The 24,427-nt window shown below is 37.0% G+C and overlaps 1 protein-coding gene across 5 annotated transcripts in view; it reads right to left on the reverse strand.

Moving 5' to 3' along the window:
- L3MBTL3 (L3MBTL histone methyl-lysine binding protein 3) overlaps positions 1 to 24,427 on the reverse strand; it is a 117,023-nt gene that overhangs the window by 43,599 nt on the left and 48,997 nt on the right. For all 5 annotated transcript variants that reach the window (XM_060167277.1, XM_060167280.1, XM_060167279.1 and 2 more), the window contains 3 exons: positions 10,875 to 10,951; positions 7,866 to 7,951; positions 5,976 to 6,086 (listed from right to left, as the gene is read on the reverse strand). In XM_060167277.1, coding sequence (XP_060023260.1) covers positions 5,976 to 6,086; positions 7,866 to 7,951; positions 10,875 to 10,951 — 274 coding nt within the window. The remainder of the gene's footprint in view (positions 1 to 5,975; positions 6,087 to 7,865; positions 7,952 to 10,874; positions 10,952 to 24,427) is intronic.

Raw genomic sequence — 24,427 nt, forward strand, 5'->3', positions numbered from 1 at the left:
GTTAAATTTCAGAGTTAAAATTTAATTTAGATATTATGAACAGAGGTAACAATACAATTCACTAAGTAGCAAATGCACTTAAAAACTGCTACCTAATCATTTATATGTGGAATCCAAAAAATAATACAAATGAATATATATGCAAAACAGAAAGAGACCCACAGATATAGAAAACAAAGTAGTGGTTACCAGAGGGGAGAGAGAAGGGGGAAAGAACAAATTAGGGGTATGGGATTAACAGATGCAAACTACTATGTATAAAATAGATAAGCAACAAGAATATATTGTACAGCACAGGGAATTATAGCCATTACTTGTAATAACTTTTAATGGAGTATAATCTGCAAAAATACTGAATCACTACACTGTACACCTGAAACTAATAAAATATTGTAAGTCAAGTATACTTCAATTAAAAAACTGCTGTCTGAAATTATGTGAACATTAATAATATATACAAAATTAATATTAACCCTAATTAATATTCTTACTCTGGAAGCCCAGATGAAATAAATTTATTAAAGTTTATATAATTTCATTTCATCTTTACTACTTCAGTCCCTGGCACATTAAGAGGCTTTAAACAAACAAAAAAATCAGACACTCTAGTAATGGTAACTGATAGCTTTTCTCTTGCTGGGTCCTATTTTGAAATGAAATCAAATGCCTGACAAAGAGCAAGAGAGGGAGATACATAAACATACAACACAAAATATTTAAACATTGTACAGAACATAAAAAGACATCCAAAAATATTTATAATAGAAATGTCCCAGTATAAAAACAATTAAATATAAAAGCAACTCAGCAACAAGGCTGAATTTAATTAAAATTCTAAAGAAAATAGACTATTATGTATCAAAGCATAGTACAGATGATTTAACTTACACATATTTAAAATTATAGTTTAGAAAACTGAATACATTTTTTAACCTAGGAGTGTAATTTGGACGCTTTATAAAAACTTAATACTCGTTATTGAAAATTTCAAGATTAAGACAGATAATAGTTTTAGAAAGCACACTATTTCTTTTTTAAAAAAATGATTTGGTTGTATTTTCTGTTCAGGTGAAAGGCAACTCAGTAAAACACATTTTAGACCCAGGTGCTTATTTCTGCCCTCTTCTGAAATGAAAGTTATGTTTGAAAAGGTACAAACCCAGAAGGACAAAGGACAAATGGAGAAGGAAAGTAGCTGATAGGTGAGAAGTGGCAATGATGTATGTGGAGGGCAGAAGCAGATGAGGGAGTGCTGACCCACTGGTAGAGAGTGGGTGGGTTGCAACCCAGATGCCTAGAGAGGGAATGCAGGCCCAGAGTGAACTGGCTCACAGTGCAGAACCCAGAAGGACTCAATGTGGAGGCAGCAGGTATGTGAGGAGGTCTGGAAAATGACAGGATTGCCTCAAACTCTGAATATGGAGTGGTTAGACCTCTAGGTCTGATCCTCTATGCCACCCACCAAAGTAACTGCCCCTTCAGCAACCCCGCAAGAGTAGAGGTTTACTTTCTAGAGATATAAGCATGGAGGTTTTAAACTCCAGGACAATGGTGACAGGCAGGACAGAAAGCACACGGACTGAGTGAGAACCTGTATCCTCCAACCCCATCCTTCTCCCTGCCTCACACAGCGGCCACCAAGTTTGCCCCTCCCTAGGGAGGAGACTAGAAGAAACGAAAGGCTCTAGACCAAGAATCCAGATGCTGAAGAATGGGGACCTCCCTATGAAAAAGCTGACTCTCTGCTCTCTTTTCCCACATGAAGCCCAACAGCCAATAAAGCCCACCTTATTGACTAAAAACAACTAATGTCAAGCGCCTTTTCTTACTGTGAACAGCCAACCAAGGACTTGACGTTTGAAGAGAGGCTCTAATGTGAAAGCAGAAGCCAAACTAACTCAAAGAGGAATTTAGAGAAAATAAAAGGAAACAGAAGGAAAACTATCACTGGTGTCCTCAGATAAGAAACAATATTGCTTCAGGAAATAAAAAGAGGATGCCATTTTGAAAGGGGAGAAGGGAGAAGACTAGAAAATAAGAAAAAACTCTTGAAAATTAAAAAAAAACATAGTTGTAATTAAAAATGCAATACAGGATTTAAAAAACAGTGGATATCTCTAAGCAAGTAGAAAAAAAAATCAGAGAAGCATAAGAAAGAAAATATAAGAAAAATAGGGGGTCCATCTCAGAGGTTTAATACCAGAGTGTAGCAGGACTTGCAAAAGAGAACAGTGAGAGAGAAGGAAGTCATCAAAGCAATAATGTAAGAACATTTCTAAAAACCAAAGGATATGAAAATCCACAGTGAAAGGGTATTAGTGCCCTGCATGATAAATGAAAAAAGACCCTCACACCAAGGCACGTCACCACAAAACATCAGAATATCAGGGACAAAGATGGTCTTGAGAGTTTCCAGAGAGAAAAGGTACATCACCCAGAGAGAAGGAACCCAGTGGCCTTGGATGTCTCAAAAACTAACACTTGGGCTTCCCTGGTGGCGCAGTGGTTGAGAGTCCGCCTGCCGATGCAGGGGACACGGGCTCGTGCCCCGGTCCGGGAAGATCCCACATGCCGCGGAGCGGCTGCGCCCGTGAGCCATGGCCACTGAGCCTGCGCATCCAGAGCCTGTGCTCCACAACGGGAGAGGCCACAACAGTGAGAGGCCCGCGTACCGCAAAAGAACAAAAACAAAAACAAAAAAAAACTAACACTTGACGTGGGAAGACAGCAGAACAATGCTTGTAGTTTCTGAGGGGAAATGATTCTCTACCCCATCACAGTATGAATCAAGTGAAAGGCTAGTATATTGACATTTTCAGATATGCAAAGAGTCGAAAAATATGCCTTTCATACACCCTTCCTCACAAAGTTACAGAAGATGTGTTTCAGCAAGGTAAGAGAGTATACAAAGAAGTATAAAGCATGAGACTCAGGAAAAATGAATATACAATATAGTGTGTTGGCAAAGAGGAGTCTCAGGATGAAAGCTGTGTGTGAGGCTGAGAGGGTAACCACGCTGATCAGAATAGGTGGCTGTTAAGCTGTGGGAAGAAGGGTTCAGGAAAAAAAGAAAGATAGATGCAAGATTCAAAAATACACTTGAGCTTTTTGACCAAAATACTTGTCAGATTTATTGGAGCATTTGTTAAAATCTAGTAAGAACACAGACAATTTAAAATCAAAATAGAAATTAATTACTGACTCTAGGAAAAACAAAGTATCATAAGAAAAAGACTCCTTGGCTCAGCAGTGGACAAGATTTGTTTACAACAGTAAACATGGAAGAGTGAAAAAAAAGAACAAACACTGTGAAATAATTACTGAAAGGATAAGCGGAAGGGAAGGATGACAAGATCTAAATCCTGAACTACCAAAACAGGAAGGAAATAAATATATTTAAAATTGATGGATTCAGAAACAGCAGAATGCAGCTACTATTTTTTTAAACTGCCGATCAAATGTCATAAGCAACAGCCAAAAGAGGTGGAAGTTCTTGCCTCTGGGGAACCAGACCTGGCGGCGGGGATGGGGAGGGCAGAACAATCTTACGTTCTGTCACGAAAACATAAAAGACAAGAGCAAAAATATTCTTGTCATTTTTCTTCAACAGCAAAATATACCAGGTTTAAAAAAATTTAACCGTAATAACTCAGTGTGAAATATTATGTATTACATAACTTAAAAAGTTGATTTTATTTAACTTAAGAGTTGATTTTTATCCTTGAGAAACTTAAAATATTACACTACGCTAATGACTTCGTCTCTATTTTCTGCTTTCTTGTCCTTCCTGAAAAAGAAAAACTAAGCGTTCTTGCTACATCATCTCCCATATTATTAGAAAAACTTCTACTGTTGAAAGCGTCCTGTATTTTCACAAGTCTCTGATGAATCCTCAAATTGAGTTACTGTCACCTGTTCACTAACCTTTTGTGGACTTCATAAAAACACAAATATTTGTCCACTGGTTTATGTTTAGCTATGAAATTCATTCCAGTATTCTAAAAGATGATTGTCAACTATATACCTCACTAGCCAGTTCTTTTTTGTGTATTAAAGATTGACCCGGATGTTGCGCTGGAAAGAGAATTCAGCCAGAAGCAAAAAGAGCTGGATTTCTAGTCTAAACTTTTCTCATTAACTAACTGAACCATCCACTTTAGAGTATTTGACCCCTCTGGATCAAAATCACAAAAGTAATACGTGTTCCTGAAACCTGATAATTAAAAAGAAAAACCGAATCACATATAATCTTAACAGAAAATCACTGTCATTATTTTGCTTTGTTTATTTCCATAACTGCTTATGTATGTGTGTGTGTATATATATATATATATACACACACACATATATATACACATACATACATATATATATACACACACATACATATATATATTCTTTTAAAAGACAATACCAGACATTATATATAGTATTAAACTCGAATTTCTCACTTGCCAAAATTAAATATTTTTCTAAAATATGAAACAGCATGTAGACGTATAGTCATTTATTTTTACCCATCTCCCACTCTGCTTATTCTCAATGCTAAATACCATAAACCACTGGCTCTGTTATATCCTCCTGGCAGCTTTTATCTTTGCATATTCCTTTTGGTTATTCCTTTAACATAAATTCCTAGGACTGAAATTCCTGAATTAAAGGATAAACAACATTCTAAGACTTTTGATGCCTATCACCAAACTGCTCTCCAGAAAGGCTGAGACACTTTATCCTTTCACCAGCTGTATGTGGGAATAAACTTTCTGCATCCAAGCCAAAACACTTTTTTTTTTCAATTCTGACCAATTTGATTTATAAAAATAATGTATTACTTAATTCTAAATTTCTAAGGAAAACTAACAAGAAAACACACTAGAAAAAGATTAACACAGGTCTTCCATTACTTATAAAATTTTCTAAAATGTTATATGATTACACAATCTTAAAAACAGTGAATTAAATCCTAAAAGTTCTATTTTACGGAAATACTACATTTGTACAGGTTTTTCATGTTATTTTATAATTTATTTTCCTATATATTATCTCATTAGAGATACATGAAGATCTGATTTATTATTACTTAAAGAACATGAACTTAGACTCCTGTAGCTTAGGACCGTGACTTAGTTCTGCCACTGCCCATAATTAATAAGTAATTTATTCTGCGCCTCAGCCTCATTGATAAAGTAATGACAGTAACATAAATCTCCCACACTGCTATCACCACAAATATCAGATGATGGAAGAATACTCCTACCCTGTAAAACTCCATGCAAATCTAATGTCTTGCTGCTCTCATAACTAGTATTATTCTTAACAGAAATTCTAAATGATCCTGTAAGGTAAGTAGAAGGCACATCATTCTGGTTCGAGAGTGAAGTTAACGCTGAAGCCAGAAACAGAGACGAGAGCCTGAGGCTCCTCACCGGGAACCGCTACTACACTTCACTTTATCACATCTGGACATGGGCTGAACCCATCTTCTTATACGTTTGTTTACTTTATGAGAGGTACTTGACTTTTATTAATCCAACTCTAATAAAATCTGACTTTATTTATAAAAATATTTCTCTTAACTTGTCCTGTGTTAAAAAACAGGATATTCTGAAAAGTCGACATGCACTATACCCCATAAGAAAACACTGACCTTAAATATTTTTTTAAAAGAACACACTACTGGAAAATGAAGTATTATATCTTCTCCTGAATAGATGACCTTAATACGATGTATCTACTTTTTTCCTCCAAATATATAGTTAAAATATTAAAAGTCAGTCATAATTAAAGAGAATACTTATGTAAAGTGAAAAAGTGGAAAAATACTGACTCACAAGGATGTGCGCAGCCACTTAATTTGCATATTTCTATGGCTTTCCTACTTTAATTCTCGGACTTCACAAATTAAATATCTGCTAAAGTTTTCGTCTAAGATTCTTGTAAAAAAAGACCAAACAAAACCACAACAGAACACTTACTTTTATTCGGTGATCATCCATGTCTGCAACTGTTGCTACTCTAATAAACATGGGATTTCTTTTGTCTATGACCTCAAGCTTCATTTTTTTCTGGAATCCATGTGGAGGTTTCTGCCATAACAGAAAATTTTATACAGTGAGATTCAGAGGAAGGGAAGGTGAGCTCTATGTCACAAAGACAGAATTAAAAAAAAAAAAAAGACGAGTTATTAAGGGAACTAGCTTTTCAAACTCAAGTTCCTAGAATGGCTTTGGACCTCACTCTCCCTATTGAAAACATAATCCCAAATCACATAGCCAAGCCCACAGGCAATAGAAACAGCCTGGGCAACTAACTAGTCACGGGAGCAAACAGAAAACCAAAGATCTTAAGATGAAATTCAAAATACTATGGTTTTTTTTGATTAGCCATAGGGATGACGAGTTTCTTCTCATTGGTTGGAGGTGTCTGGGCAAAAATCAACAAACATGAAAATTATTTTTAAAAAAGAGGGAAGAAGCTTCAAGTGGCAAAGATAAGACACAGAGATTAGAGGTGGTAGTGGGACCAAAAAGCAACAGTTGTCTTTTTAAGAAGAGAATTAGCAATCAAGACATGCAAGATGGAATTGCTCTACTAAGAACAAGAATGAGAATGAGGACCTACAGCTACCCACACCTCAATACTCAGCAAAAACCCATCAGCCTCTGAAAAATTTACAGGCAGAAGGCAAGGTGATTGCTAATGGGTGTAATAAAAGTGTTACTGTGGAAATCAAGTGTGAAAATTATGTAAAGGATGCAGAACAATTAATGCAAGGTACCTAAAGACCAAACGAGAGAAATCTTAATTTTCCCTCTGATATCACTGTGACACTAGATATGCAGACTGAGCTTGATGTAATTTTATCCAGTTCAAAGCGAAGTGCAAAGCAGCTCTTCTTTGTACGAGGCTATGTTAAAGTCAGCGAGTCAGGTAAAATCCATAAATATGACATGACTCTAAACATTACTCATTTATAAATCCTGAATCTACTCTCAGATGGAGTATTTACTCTCAGATGGAATCATACATATTCTTTGATATGGCTTTTCTTCATGTAATATAGTTTTTCTCTCAAAAATTTTGATGTTCTTTTCTTATGTATTTGGGTCCATGCCTACTAATTAATTCTATCATTAAACATCCTAGAAATTTATGCACAAAAGGATCCATTAAATAAAAATGTTGTTTATGACAGACTGTTCACATTTTTTTTAAATAAAGTATTTAAAATATCTTTCTTTCCCTTTAAATTCATGGGAAAATACAAATTATAAAGATATATGAGATTTAAAAAATTTTTAAATACATTTCATTTCTTATTCCTCCCTTGCACACAACTGAGATTAACTCTGAATCTTAATATGGAAGAAGCAATGACCCTGAGTTAGAAAGTTACTATTATAAAAACAGACGACCTTGCATTTTGGTAGTCAAACATGCTGATTTATAGCAATAAAAGAAAAAAAAAAAAACCCAGCATCTCAGCTTGCCATAAACAAACCCAAAGGAATGATCAAATATAATTTTCATTATAAAGCAATATCTCGTTCTGTTTGGTCTTTCAGAATATCTAGCTGGAAAAGCAGAAGTGTGCTGTACAACCAACTCACTGCAAACCAATTCAAATATAAGTATTTTCCAAGGAGACTTTAAAGTACAAAATGGAAGTATTTTTTAGATGCCAACAACAAAACCCCCAGTAACAATTTTGCTTTTCTAAATTGTAAAAATTCAGAAACAACTTCTTTGGTCTTCTGTTTCTCTCCTATTCCTGTTCACCAATACTCTTTCTGTTCTTAAATTTCAATGACTGAACACTATCATCAACACAAATTAATCAAATATTGTAATATATAATATCTCACCACTTTGAAAGCTCTTGCAGGAGCAGGTAAAGAATTGGTTTCTTCTAAGTATTTATCCCAAGAAAAATGTTTCACATTTGGATAACCTAAGAATAAAAACAGTAAATCCTGTCAGGTTTAACCAAAATGACAGTGAGAACCACAAACTGACCTATAAAATTATGAGATATTGTTATCATTATAATGAAGAAAATTATGTTCATATTACACAAAATAACTTTAAACTGGTTACACATTCAGAGCTACTTGTAATAATGAAATCATTTTCATCTAGATCATGATTTCTTTATCAACTTTTAAATGAAAATTTAATATATACAATTTTCATTCTCAGGTAAGGAAAGTCTTACAACACAAAATACACACAAACATAACTACCCTTTAAAATCTAGCAATTTTACTTCTAATAATCTAGGAAAAATTTCCTATGTGTATACAAAGAAAATGCATCAGTTTGTAAATGTGAAAATGTAAAAACCAGTTAAATGACCATCAATACAGAAATGTGCAAAATATATATATATATACAGTAAGTGTAAAATAGAAAGCATTTATTAAAAAGAATGAGGCAGGTTTATATATATCAATATGTGAAATATTCCAGATAGTCATATTGTTAGGCCAAACAAATAAGTTAAAATAAATCATGGAACAGTATTAACAAAATGTCTAAAAACAAATATCCTTCCTCCCTCCCACCCTCCTTTTGCTTCCTCCAGACTCTAAAACCCAGTAGGAAGACATGAGTAGGAATTAATGTTGGCCCAGTAGGGTAGGAAATTGGCTACTTTATATAGTCCCCTTTATGGGGACTGAAAAAATAAGTAAATATACTGGAGACAATAGAAGCCAGATTTCTCAATAGCTAAAAAGAGAGGTATAAATATGAAAAGTGGAAAACCAGAATGAATTCAGTGGTGTTGGATGTGAATTGAAGCTAATGGTATAAATTCATGGTTTTCAATATCTACAAATGGATATAGAAATACACATAAATTTTTTATATGTTTACATAACTGTATTTCCTATGTCTACTGAGAGGCCAGAAGCAGCATTAGTCCAGTAGCAGTGAGCACACCTAGTGTCTAGGTCTTAGTGTCTAAATAGCATTCTCTATGAAAAGGAACCATGGAGTCTGGGAGAAATGGGTGACTTCAGGGTTGGGTCAGGGAAAGCACAAGATAAGCCTAGCTGTAGCAGAAAATAGGAAATTCTCCAAAAAATGATAAAAAAAAACATGTCAAAAGGACACAGAACCCAGCTTAAAAAGGCTCCCACTGGCCAAATCTGAGAAAATCTGGCCATAAAAATAAATAAGGTACTATAGTAATGGATTATAACCCATTGATGACAATAGTAATGTATGGGTCCATGCTGATATAAATAAACTGAATGATAAATAGGAAGATGAGAAAACTATCCTTTGCAGAAGAATGTCAACTAATTACGTACAAGGAATGATGGAATAAGAAAAATTACCATTTAGCAACTGTCGGAATAATAATTCACACTAGAAATATCAACAGATGCTACAACTAGTGAGTGACATGGAAATGAAGTGCAGGATATTTATACAATCTCAAAGTGTCTCTCCCAAATACTTATCAATTACAGAGAGAAAAAAAATGACATCTGTGAAGAAGCCTGGTAACTACCACCTTGATCAATTACTAGTAAAAGTCAACCAGTAATGACACAAACGGACATCAGCTGCCACGTGAGAGGATGCGATGAGAACACAGCACTGTTTCTGGGATATTCCTGCCAAAAATGCATACCCCGGGTCTAATCACGAGGAAGCACCAATCATGCCCAAATTAAGTAATATTCTACAAAATGACTACTCTGTAGTCATTAATTCTCAAGCATATGGCGGTCATAAAAGTCAAGCAGAGCCAAGTGAAGGAGACCAGAGAAATATGACAACCGAGTAACATGCCTGATCCTTTGGCCATAAATGACATCACTGGTACAACTGCCAAACTTGAATGGGTCTCTGGTTCAAGGGTATAGATGGACCATTTACTGTTCTTGCAACTTTTCTGTTCATTCTACTGAATTATAAAAGTCCATGAAAGGAGACAGAAGACTTGGTAATCTGCCTCACATCAGAAGTCACTAATAATGCCTCACACCACCCCTTCCCAGGGTACCTAACCCAGTGCTGTGAAAACACAGCCAGGAACCTGTTGCTCACTGGTCCTGTTTATTTACTGGATCCCTGATGATCACTAAAAGGATGATAAGAAAAAAAAAGATCATTATCAAACTGGGAAATCCAGAAGAATCCTCACAGCAATTCAGATGGTGATAGTGGCAATCACTATTCACCACTCCTAATATGACATAAGCCACAGGACTCAGGAGGGCTGAATGGGAGAAATCTTCCAGGCAGCAACACATGTGGGCCACAAAACCATTAATACCTTGCTTTAACACTTTACAGTTTATGTAAATGCTCTTTCATCTTCAAAACAGCTCTGTAAATCAGTAAAGGACAGGAGCTTTTATCTGTGAACATAGAAGAAAACTCAGAAAGTGGAAGGGACTCGCCTCTCCCATCACAGGAATGGCTGGTGCCCTGAGTGAGTAAATGATCAGGTACTAACTGAGACGCAGTATCAAGGAACTGGGGACAAGCCTAAAACTGACACCAGCTGGCAGAATGGAATAAGACAAGTATTTGAAGCTCCAAGCTGAGTCTTTATGCTTACATGCTGCAGGCAACAACCACACAACGGCTCCTGTAACAAACCAAGGAGGCATCCTTTCCCTGTGATGATGACAGTCTTCATCACTCACAGGAGCATCCACAAGCAACCACATATACCACAGTGATGCTCTGTGTTAGCTAACCACCCGTCATTTCATATAAGCAGCAGCCACGGCACATTAGTGATATGCTCAAAAACTCATTGCCTTATGATGAAGCCACAGAATCTGTTCTTCAGCACAGGAAAATAAACTCAAATTGACATAACAAACAGTAGACCCATAATCAACACAAACCTGGAGGAGTAATAAGGGTTCTTCGATGTTCTTTACACCAACCAACTGGATGAATGTGTGGGCTAGAGGCTTCACACCTGTAGGTTATATAAATTTAAAAATCGTAATTATCGGGATAAATTCTCAAATACTAGTAAAAGTTCAAAAATGTTAGAGATTGTGAACACCTTATACAGAGTTCTATTTTTTACAATCTATCTAATTTGAAAAAAATATTTGCTATACCAAAGGATTTTTCACTCTTCCAATATATTAGTACCAAGTAGATTTTTATCAGATACATATATATCGTATAAACTTGATACCAGGGAAATAGTTTTTGTTCCCACACAAATTGTGTTATATTCCGCAACTTCAAAAATAGCAAAAATTAAAAGATAATAAATTTGTGTGAGTGTGAGTGATGGGAAGTCCAGGACATTTGCAAGGTTTTGGGCATGGCCACTAGAAGAGTATACTTACCATTTTTTGAGACATGAAGAATGCAAACACAGCCTGACATTCCAAACAGTGAATGAAGAGTTCTATTACTAACATGTTTAATAAACAGCTCAAGAGGTAGATAATGAACACAAAAATTTGGAGTTCAAGGGCAAGATCAAGGCTAAAAACACATATTTAGGAGTCATCAGCATTTGAGATGAGCAGAGATGAGCAGAGATGCGACCATCCAGAAAATGAGTACAGAGAACAGAAAAGAGAAAAGAAGAGACAAAGAAGTCCAAGAAGGAATGACTAGTAAAGTAAGAGAGAGAAAGAAAGATGAAATCAATTGGGTCAAATGCTACTGCTAGGTCAAAGAAGAGACAAATAAGAACTGATCACTGGATTTACCAACATAAATGTCATTAGTATAGTTGAAAAGAGTTGTTTTGGTGGAGCTGGGAATGGGAAAGGGCAAAAGCCTGAATAGAGTGGGTTTAAGAGAGAGTGGAAGGAGGAGATTGGTTCAAGATGACAGAGTAGAAGGATGTGCTCTCACTTCCTCTCGCGAGAGCACCGGAAGCACAACTAACTGCTGAACGATCATCTACAGGAAGACACTGAAACTCACCAAAAAAGATACCCCACATTCAAAAACAAAGGAGAAGCCACAATGAGATGGTAGGAGGGGCACAATCACAATAAAATCAAATCCCATAACCGCTGGGTGGGTGACTCACAAACTAGAGAACACTTATACCACAGAAGTCCACCCACTGGAGTGAAGGCTCTGAGCCCCACATCAGGCTTCCCAACCTGGGGGTCTGGCACCGGGAGGAGGAATTCCTAGAGAATCAGACTTTGAAGTCTAGTGGGATTTCATTGCGGGACTTCAACAGGACTGGGAGAAACAGAGACTCCACTCTTGGAGGGCACACACAAAGTAGTGTGCGCACTGGGACCCAGGAGAAGGAGCAGTGACCCCATAGGAGACTGAACCAGAACTACCTGCTAGTGTTGGAGGGACTTCTGCAGAGGCAGGGGGTGGCTGTGGCTCACTGTGAGGACAGGACACTGGCAGCAGAAGTTCTGGGAAGTACTCCTTGGCATGAGCATGCCCAGAGTCCACCATTAGCCCTACCAAAGAGCCGGGTAGGCTCCAGTGCTGGGTCGCCTCAGGCCAAACAACCAACAGGGAGGGAACCCAGCCCCACCCATCAGCAGACAAGCGGATTAAAGTTCTACTGAGCTCTGTCCACCAGAGCAACACCCAGCTCTACCTATCACCAGTCCCACCCATCAGGAAGCTTGCAGAAGGCTCTTAGATAGCCTCATCCGCCAGACGGCAGACAGCAGAAGCAAGAAGAGCTATAATTCTGCAGCCTGTGGAACGAAAACCACATTCACAGACAGAATGAAAAGGCAGAAGACTATGTACCAGATGAAGGAACAGGATTAACCCCCAGAAAAACAACTAAATGAAGTGCACATAGGCAACCTTCCTGAAAAAGAATTCAGAATCATAACAGTGAAGATGATCCAGGACGTCAGGAAAAAAATGGAGGCAAAGATCAAGAAGATGCAAGAAACGTTTAACAAAGACCTAGAAGAATTAAAGAACAAACAGAGATGAACAATACAATAACTGAAATGAAAAATACACTAGAAGGAATCAAGAGCAGAATAACTTAGGCAGAAGAACAGATAAGTGACCGGAACACAGAATGGTGGAATTCACTGCTGTGGAACAGAATAAAGAAAAAAGAATGGAAAGAAATGAAGACAGCCTAAGAGATCTCTGGGACAACATTAAACGCAACAACATTCACATTATAGGGGTCCCCGAAGGAGAAGAGAGAGAGAAAGGACCAAAGAAAACACTTGAAGGGATTATAGTCGAAAACTTCCCTAACATGGGGAAGGAAATAGCCACCCAAGTCCAGGAAGCGCAGAGAGTCCCAGGCAGGATAAACCCAAGGAGAAACACGCCGAGACACACAGTAATCAAACTGACAAAAATAAAAGACAAAGAAAAATTATTGAAAGCAACAGGGGAAAAATGACAAATAACCCACAAGGGAACTCCCATAAGGTTAACAGCTGATTTCTCAGCAGAAACTCTACAAGCCAGAAGGGAGTGGTATGATATATTTAAAGTGATGAAAGGTAAGAACCTACAACCAATATTACTCTACGTGGCAAGGATCCCATTCAGGTTCGACGGAGAAATCAAAAGCTTTACAGACAAGCAAAAGCTAAGAGAATTCAGCACCACCAAACCAGCTCTACAACAAACGCTAAAGGAACTTCTCTAAGTGGGAAACACAAAAGAAGAAAAGACCCTACAAAAGACCCTGATAACAATTATGAAAATGGTAATAGGAACATACATATCAATAATTACCTTAGACGTGAATGGATTAAATGCTCCAACCAAAAGACACAGGCTTGTTGAATGGATACAAAAACAAGACCCATATATATGCTGTCTACAAGAGACCCACTTCAGAACTAGGGACACATACAGACTGAAAGTGAGGGGATGGAAAAAGATATTCCATGCAGATGGAAATCAAAAGAACGCTGGAGTAGCAATACTCATATCAAACAAAATAGACTTTAAAATAAAGAATGTTACAAGAGACAAGGAAGGACATTACATAATGATCAAGGGATCAATCCAAGAAGAATATATAACAATTATAATATATATACACCCAACACAGGAGCACCTCAATACATAAGGCAACTGCTAGCAGCTATAAAAGAGGAAATCGATAGTAACACAATAATAGTGGGGGACTTTAACATCTCACTTACACCAATGGACAGGTCATCCAAACAGAAAACTAAGACGGAAACACAAGCTTTAAATGACACAACAGACCAGATATATTTAATTGATATTTATAGGACATTCCATCCAAAAACAGCAGATTACATTTTCTTCTCAAGTGCACATGGAACATTCTCCAGGACAGATCACATCTTGGGTCACAAATCAAGCCTCAGTAAATTTAAGAATACTGAAATCATATCAAGCATCTTTTCCGACCACAACGCTATGAGATTAGAAATCAATTACGGGAAAAAAAACGAAAAAATCACAAACACATGGAGGCTAAACAATATGTTACTAAATAAGCAAGAGATCACTGAAGAAATCAAAGAGGAAATAAAAAAATACCTAGAGGCAAATGACAACGAAAATACGACGATCAAAAACCTATGGAATGCAGCAAAAGCAGTTCTAAGCGGGAAGTTTATACCAATACAATCCTACCTCAAGAAACAAGAAAAATTTCAAATAAACAATCTAACCTTACACCTTAAGGAACTAGAGAAAGAAGAGCAAACAAAACCCAAAGTTAGTAGAAGGAAAGAAATTGTAAAGATCAGAGCAGAAATAAATGAAATAGAAACAAAGAAAACAATAGCAAAGATCAAGAAAACCAAAAGCTGGTTCTTTGAGAAGATAAACAAAATTGATAAACCATTAGCCAGACACATCAAGAAAAAGAGGGAGAGGACTCAAATCAATAAAATTAGAAATGAAAAAGGAGAAGTTACAACACACAAGGCAGAAATACAAAGCATCCTAAGAGACTACTACAAGCAACATTATGTCAATAAAATGGACAACCTGGAAGAAATGGACAAATTCTTAGAAAGGTATAACCTTCTAAGACTTAACCAGGAAGAAACAGAAGAGATGAATAGACCAATCACAAGCAATGAAATTGAAACTGTGATTAAAAATCTTCCAACAAACAAAAGTCCAGGACCAGATGGCTTCACAGGTGAATTTTATCAAACATTTAGAGAAGAGCTAACACCCATCCTTCTCAAACTCTTCCAAAAACTGAAGAGGAAGGAAAACTCCCAAACTCATTCTATGAGGCCACCATCACCCTGACACCAAAACCAGACAAAGATACTACAAAAAAAGAAAATTACAGACCAATATCACTGATGAATATAGATGCAAAAATCCTCAATAAAATACTAGCAAACAGAATCCAACAGCACATTAAAAGGATCAGACTATACTACAAAGCTACAGTAATCAAGACTATATGGTACTGGCACAAAAACAGAAATATAGATCAATAGAACAGGAGAGAAAGCCCAGAGATAAACCCATGCACCTATGGTCAACTAATCTATGACAAAGGAGGCAAGGATATACAATGTAGAAAAGACAGCCTCTCCAGTAGTGGTGCTGGGAAAACTGGACTGCTACATGTAAAGAATGAAATTAGAACACTCTCTAACACCATATACAAAAATAAAGTCAAAATGGATTAAAGACCTAAATGTAAGACCGGACACTATAAAACTCTTAGAGGAAAACATAGGAAGAACACTCTTTGACATAAATCACAGCAAGATCTTTTTTGATCCACCTCCTAGAGTAATGGGAATAAAAACAAAAATAAAAAAAAGGGACCTAATGCAACTTCAAAGCTTTTGCACAGCAAAGGAAACTACATACAAGACGAAAAGACAACCCTCAGATGGGAGAAAATATTTGCAAATGAATCAACAGACAAAGGATTGATGTCCAAAATATATACACAGCTCATGCAGCTCCATATTAATAAAACAAGCCACCCAATCAAAAAATGGGCAGAAGATCTAAATAGACATCTCTCCAAAGAAGAAATACAGATGGCCAAGAAGCACATGAAAAGCTGCTCAACATCACTAATTATTAGAGAAATGCAAATCCAAACTATAATGAGGTATCACCTCAAACCGGTTAGAATGGGCATCATCAGAAAATCTACAAACAACAAATGCTGGAGAGGGTGTGGAGAAAAGGGAATCCTCTTGCACTGTTGGTGGGAATGTAAATTGATACAGCCACTATGGAGAATAGTATGGAGGTTCCTTAAAAAACTAAAAATATAATTACCATATGACCCAGCAATCCCACTACTGGGCATATACCCAGAGAAAACCATAATTCAAAAAGACACATGTAGGGCTTCCCTGGTGGCGCAGTGGTTGGGAGTCTGCCTGCCGATGCAGGGGACACGGGTTCGTGCCCCGGTCCTGGAGGATCCCACATGCCGTGGAGCAGCTGGGCCCATGAGCCATGGCCGCTGAGCCTGCGCGTCTGGAGCCTGTGCTCCGCAACGGGAGAGGCCACAACAGTGAGAAGCCCACGTACCGCCAAAAAAAAAAAGAAAAAAGACACATGTACCCCAATGTTCATTGCAGCACTATTTACAATAGCTAGGTCATGGAAGCAACCTAAATGCCAATCAACAGATGAATGGATAAAGAAGATGTGGTACGTATATACAATGGAATATTACTCAGCCATATAAAGGAACGAAATTGGGTCATATGTAGAGACATGGATGGATCTAGAGACTGTCATACAGAGTTAAGGAAGTCAGAAAGAGAAAAACAAATATCGTATATTAACGCATATATGTGGAATGTAGAAAAATGGTACAGATGAACCAGTCTGCAAGGCAGAAACAGAGACACAGATGTAGAGAACAAACATATGGACACCAAGGGGGAAAACTAGGGGGCAGTGGTGGTGGTGATGGGATGAATTGGGAGATTGGGAGCAACATATATACACTAATATATATAAAACAGATAACTAATAAGAACTTGCTGTATAAAAAATAAAATAAATAAACAAAATGGAAAGCCAAAAAAAAAAAAGAGAGAGAGTGGAAGGAGATGGGAATAGCTAACTCAGAAAATACATTTAAGGGGTTGTGTTTTAAAAGGAAGCAGAGAAATGAGAAATTAGAAAAAGGGAGGTTGTTCGTTTTTTAAAATTTGGGACATACTTAGGGGAAGCTGGATTAGGCATATGTGGAAATCTCTGTACATTAAGTTTGGAATTACTTCAAAATAAAACTTTTTTTTAAAAGATGGGAAATATTACTTCATTTATTCAAGACATATATGCTGAGCGACTACCATGATCAGGGCACTGTTCTAGGTGCTAGGGCTACAACAACCATCAAAACAAACAAAAATCCTTTCTCCTGCTTGGGTACCGTAGGAATAATTCAAAAGAGAGGGATGACCTATCAATGCAGAAGAGAACTCACTCTGTGCGAGGGAACAGAGAAGCGTGAGAGCAGGGGGACATCACGCACAGTTAGAGAGAAGGTTCCACAGAGATCAGACAGGTGGGGAGACAACATGGTGGGAGCATGTGGACCTCTCTTTTGACCATGTCTATTTTGTCAGTGATACAGGAAGCACACCTATCAACTGAGTGGGAGAAAACGAGAGGGGCTGTGAAAGATTTGAGGGAATAAAAAGGGGAGTGAAATTTACTGGAAGAATAGACAAGGACATGTAGCAGGATTATGGGGCAGGACCAAGGGCCCCGTTGAGGTTAGCAGTCATGAAAGTGAGTTAGGCCAGTCAGCATGTTGCGTCTTTCTCCAGCTATATTCAACCGCTCAGGCACAGGCAGAGAGTAGGCAGAACGTCAGATTCAACCAGAATTGGGATTTTGCCAGGCAAACACAATATATGGAAGTAGAGGCTATACTTACAAGGGAGTAGTTATAACAGTATTGCAAAATATACAAGCATCTAGAGGCATATTACAATTAAAACCTTAAAAAAAAAAGTTGGTAGAACATTTCCCATCTGTGTTCTCAAAGATGATAGGAATCATGGAGTTTAAAAAAAAAGTCAGGACCCTATGATCAAATATTTGAGGAAAATAACACATCTCCCTCTTAGAGATTTACAAAATACATCATTGGCATATTAAAGACTGAAGTTATTCTACACCAGGCATACTTCACCTTATTTCACTTTGCTTTACTGTGCTTTGTAAAGATCACGTTTTTTACAAATTGAAGGTTTGTGGCAATGCTGTGTTGTCAGAAGATGGTTAGCATTTTTTATCAGTAAAGTGTTTTTAAATTAAGGTATGTACAACATTGCTTTTTTAGACATAATGCTATTGCACACTTAACAGACTACAGAGAACTTTCTAGGAAATGTTGCAAGTGAACTAACATCCAGTCACCACTTTCCAAGTCAATCTTTCCAAGTGAGCAGCTCTGACCAGTAACACAAGATGAGCTGATGGAACCCCAGCTTAATGCTGATTTTTCTCAAAATTATTTCAGTAGAAAATACCTTTAAATTTATAGTTGAAGGTTTTTATTCACTTATTGAATATCTCCTACCCACCCTCCCTGACACTATTATTTTTCTTAAGCTATATAGGATTACATGTGTATGTGTATGTCATTATTTTAGAAATATGAAAGGAAGACATAATGCCGCCCAGTTCATATGGCAATTGGTACATTTCTTACACTATACATTGTCATAAAAGATATTTGAATACCCAACTCCTTCCGAGGCATTATTATAAATTGTATAAGTGAAACTGTGGCGCTCGATTTCCAGCTGTACTATTCTTTCCTAGACAAGTATTTGGTTATGCATTATTAGTAATGATGCAGCCTTTATTTTAGGGAAATTTTTATTTTATTCTAGGGAAAGCTGTTAATTGATATAGGGATCCTTAAAAATGAAAAAATAAGTATATAATACTTTAATTTTTTCCTTCCCAATTTAAGACAACTATCAAGTACTTCTAATTAACTGTCAGGTTCGCGTTGATTGAAATACAAGCATTAGACATAATTAACTCTTTTGATTTTACTGGATTTCTCTATAAATTATAAGCGAGGAAAAGACTGTAGCATATTTTGGCCACTCATTCCTGTACTGCCTGAATCTTATATAAGGTTTTAATATTATTTAAATATTGATCAAAGTCACCGTCTAAAATAAACCAGGAAACTGTCTCAATAATGAAAATAAAAATAGCCCTATTTTTATCTAGTTTACTTATAGCTCCTCAATAAACAAACACCACTTCGTTCAGAAGTTGGAAGCCTGTGAAATCCTTTGTTACTATTGAAACACAAGTCATCTCTTAGTCCCATCTAGTGTTCAGAAGCAGAAATGTAACCAAGAAAAGATATACTGATGAACAACTAATGGTGAAAAGTTTGGCAAATCGTTGCTCCCTGTGCCTTTCCTTTCTTTCTTTGGGGTTTTTCTGTGTATTGTTAAAGAACTCCATCTCCAAAAAATATTTTTTTTAAGTCCACTTCACAAGTAAGTGCAAATTATTTATGAAGGCTGCTAAGATCCAATCAGACCTAGACTGGTAGATAATAACTGGTAGAAATAATAATTCATGAAAAATCCATGTTTGTGATATAAAGCGAGCAAACATTAAGATCCTCATTTTATGGAAACACTGAGAGGTTAAGCGATTTGGGGTTAAAAAGAAAGGGACCCTGGTTCTATCAGTCACAGCCAAAAGCTAAACGAAAGTCAGGCGCACACGCTGGGCTCCCCAGATCTCGGCAGAGAGTCAAACAAGAACATTTCAAGACGCTCACTTAAGGAAAACCTCAAAGTCTTCATTCAAGCAATGGTTTAGATTCTTTGAAGAAATACAGCACACTTGGTCCCTCTCACTCCCTAAATCCAGCGCATGACGACTGTCAATTTATTTCCCAGGGCCCACTTTCCTGGCTCCCACTCTGCGCTCACTCTTCAGGGCTTCCAACACTCTGTTCTACTACTAAACCCCGAACCTCATCATACGGAGTCATCATAGTTCTTTTCATCCCTAACTCATTTCCAAACCCATTCCCCACAGTGGCTGTTTTCAATATTCGTAATTTGCTTCAAGATTAAAACCTGATTTCACTAACACAGTGACTACTAGGAACAGATAAAGGAGGTCCCACCACCTCATCACTCTAGCGTCAATTTTCCTTTCCTGTCTTCATTTCCTCCATGAGTGAGAATAAAGCTTATTTCTTCCCAAGGCTAGCGCCTCCTACAGGACGCGGTATCCTCAATTATTCAGTCTCAGATATCTCCCCTCTCCCTCTACGGTGGCTTCCTTCCTTCAACTAAGCTCAACACTCTCTGTGTGCAGGAAACCCTCCTTAAGGGTTGACTCCCCCTCAGGCAATAATCCACTTTCACCTTCAAGGCCAAACTTCTCTGCTTGATGTCCTTTACAGCTATCTCTTTAACCTTTTGCAAACTGGTTTCTGTTTCTAAAATTCTTATTTTAATCCTCACACCACCTTGTGAGATAGGGACTATTTAATCCTTTCTGCAAAGGGGGCAACTAAAGCTTAGAGGAGTTAAGTCACTTACTGAATCCCCGGGCTGCCATACCCCAAACATACCATTTTTGCCCCATGGGCTTAAACATAAGCAGCGCTTTCCGGGAATATTTCATCCCAACATCTAAGTACTAATTCCTATCATTCTTCATGGTCCAGTTCAAATCCCATGTCCCCAGGAAGACCTCCCCGAGAACCCTCCAGTGAGTCAGTCAGCCTTTCCTTCCATTTGCCACCAGAGACAGCAAGCAGTTGGTTCCATTAAGCACTAACCACCATCAACTCTGCAGCCAAGACAGTAGTGCTGCGTTTCTCTCCGTTCCCAGACACTGAGCCCCTCAAGACTGAAATGCAGAGCTCCCTAGGTCCCTGTCATCTCTGCGACTCAGCACCACCATCAAGGGTTGCTTTCCAAATTTAATGGTTGATGACAAACCCGTTAACTTTGACAATGCTCTAAGAAACTGACAACGCAATGCAGCTTTTCAACATTATTTTGGGGAGACACATAAAACTAATATTACTCTCACTGTACAAATGTGAAAGAGCCCCATCTCTAAAAAAAAAATAAAAGTGTGCAATCCACTTGGAAACAACAGTAAAAGGTCCCAGCCCCATATTTGTTCTAATTCACTAACTCAATGCTTCTCTTTTTCATAGATCTGTTTGATGATTTTTCAGCCTAACTCACTGGGATACTGGACTGAAATTCAAAGACGGCTGAAGTGGCAACCTCATGCTGGTCCACAGTCGCCTAAGTCCTGTTGTCATGGCTTCCTGGTTCCCAAAAGACAAGGTCACGTGAAAATAACATTTTTGGGGGGGGTGGGGTTGGGTCACATATTGCTATTATTTATTATTATTATTAATATTATCATTTTGTTAACTTTTTATTTTATACTGGAGTATAGTTAATTAACAATGTTGTGCTAGCAAAGCGATTGATTCGGTTATACAAATACATGTATCTATTCAAAAAATAACATTTCTTAAAAGCAAGATTCCTTCCCAGGGCCTGAGGGAAGAGAGGGGGTGACTCCTCATTGTGGAGCCCAGCCCTCAGGCATCAGAAGATGATTGAGGGAAAGAGGCCACACGCTGCGCCAGGAGGATGGTGGCATCCTCACTGGGAGGGCTTTCCTTCTGCCATCCTTAAAGTTCTTTCCAGTATTCCAATATTCTGTGATATTTAGGATTATTCCTAAGTCTAATCACTGTCAAGGGGATAGAATTAAACGACTACCAACTACCAGTAATAAAAGCACAGAGGAAACCCAGAGGTAAACCAATTATTATTCTAATATATGTATATTATTTCCTTTCATTAAAAACTACTTCAATCCTACATAAATTTAAATCCCACGTAGCACTCCTCTTTGGAAGGAAGAAATGTTTTACTGCAATTAAACACGCAGTACCACAAATGTGTGTGTGTGTGCGCGCACGCGTGTGTGTGCATGCGTGCATGAGCGCTTTCAAATTCCCACTAAGGTAAAAAGAGATAAGATCACTGTCCAATTCAAAGGGAAAAAATCTCATTTCCAAACTATTTTAAATTGGGAAAGCAATCCAATTTGTACCCTCAATTACACACCTAAGTAATTTATGCAGATACTAACCATTCCAAAATTAGAAGATCAAAGAACATAATATTTAATAAGGCTGGAGAAATTCCAGTGCACTTAAGCAATTTTCAATGTGCCTTAATTGTATACTGAGGCAGAGAACACACCGCTATTCTTTTTCTGACAATTAATAAAATATAACTTCAAGAGTTAGAAGTATATCCTCAAAGTACATTCCATTCTAAAAATAATTTGGTTGTGCTCATAAGAGTGCAAAATCAGAGCTGAAGGAGATCAATTTTTCCCCCTGCTCTTTCTAATAAGAACCCAGCATGCTTCCTAGTCCCTAGGCATTTGCCATCAAAGAAAAATGTGACAAATTCTTCTAGAATTCCTCATTACTTTTTTCCAGAAGAATGTTTTTAAAGGAAATGCATCTTACGGCAAATAAGCAACTTAACTTTTAAACCCTATAATACTTATAAGACCACAAAAATAACTGAAACTAATATCCACCCATTTTGTTTAAATCAGGCAAAAGCTCTAAAAAAAGTTCTCCCTAAATGAATCAGAACCTTAAAAACAAAAAGCTCTCATTTCAACAAATTCTAACTACTGTTTTAAAGTATCATTTATTAATAAAAGGACTGGATCCTAGTCATCAAGTTGATACTGCCACCATCACAGCACATCAAACAGAGGAGGGAGAAATATGTTCCTCCCAGGACAGATTACAATATTTCTAAACGTACAGTTTTCTCATCTATTCACTCACTCAAGATAGGTACACATAATTTTAATGAAACAAAAACCACCAGTTTGCAGAAAATACGAAAAAGAGAAGAACATGGTAAGCAATACGATGAGGATTCAATCAGCAAACCCAGAATGTGGGAGACTCAACAGGAAAAACCACCTGGTTTCTTCAGTAAAAGTTACAAGGGGAAGAAAATGATGGAGGAATAGGAATCTATAAATTAAAACTGATCAAGAGAAACATCAAAGCAATCATAAAATGTGCATCTTATTTGGACCTAAAGCAAGCAAGAAAGAAAACCAAGACAATTGGGGGAGAATGTTTAAGTATGTTAGTGACATTATGCCATTTATAACTTTATATATTTGAAGAAAGAAAAAGAATATCTTTAGAAGAGACATTCACAGATGAAATGCCATGGTATCTGGAATTTGCTTCAAAGCAATCCTGGTGTTGGGAATTTAGGAGGAGGAAAACACAGGAAACAAGACTGATGTAAACTGGTAACTGCTGGTGGTAGTTAATGGCTGCAGGAGGGTCACGCTATTATTCTCACTTTTGTATATACTTGAAATGGTTTATGTTTCAATAATAAATTTGATAGCAAACTGAATAAAAAGATATCCTATGAGGAAAATTAGGCTTTGCAGAAAAAAGCTGGGTTAAACATACTAAAATATTGACAAGTACTTGACTCTATGCGATGTGATCATGGGACTACTTTAAAAAATTCTGTGAAAACCATATGTAACGTGTAGTTCAGATTTTTAAAATTCACCGTTTAAAAGTCTGAATAGCAAATGGCTTTCACTGTCTCTCCTTTTTTAAAACAATGCAAGTAAAACTGATGGCTGTCTGAGAATCCAATTTGAGGATTAATGGAAATTATTGATGGCTCTACTGAATATTTAAATATACACATACTGAAAAAGACAGGAAACAAGCTTTCCTGAAACTGAGCTACATTTATATAAATTAAACTCCATTTGCTACTGTAACATTAGCCTTATTTTATAAAGATGTCTGTCACTTCTCGTTGTAAGTATTCTCCAGAAGGAACCAAACAGTGCAGAAATGACTTTCACCAGCAAACTGAATTGTAGTTTCATCAACGAACATGAATTTGGTATGAAAAGTCATTATTTCAATTGCTTAATCAAAATCTCATGGTTTTATTATAATTATTTTATGATTATGTAATTTTATAATTATGTTGCTCCCACCACTTTATGTAGTATAGTCAACACCCATAGGATCAAAAACAATATTCCTCAATTAATAATTTGTATTTCAGCAATTATAAATAGTTAAGTTAGCTACTGGGCATGAAAACATGAAAGGAAGATTAAAATATTTTCCTGAAAAATGAGATGAAGGGGAAGTGTGAGTCCGTGCATACATTCACGTGTGAGTGTCTGTTGGGAGTGTGGTATGAATTGCACTTCCACAGGAGGAAGTCAACTAAAATACAAATCACGAAGTAGAATTAAAGGATGTTATTTAGAAATATACACCATATGGAACAGGTAAAAAGTTAAAAATCTGAAATGGGAAAGAGTGGGACAGAGCACTGTTACTTTAGTCATAAGCTTTGCATTATTACTGTTTTTAAATCATGTACTTGGATAAACACTCAAT

This window comes from Lagenorhynchus albirostris, chromosome 12, assembly GCF_949774975.1.
Source record: "Lagenorhynchus albirostris chromosome 12, mLagAlb1.1, whole genome shotgun sequence".
Classification (NCBI taxonomy): Eukaryota; Metazoa; Chordata; class Mammalia; order Artiodactyla; family Delphinidae; genus Lagenorhynchus; species Lagenorhynchus albirostris.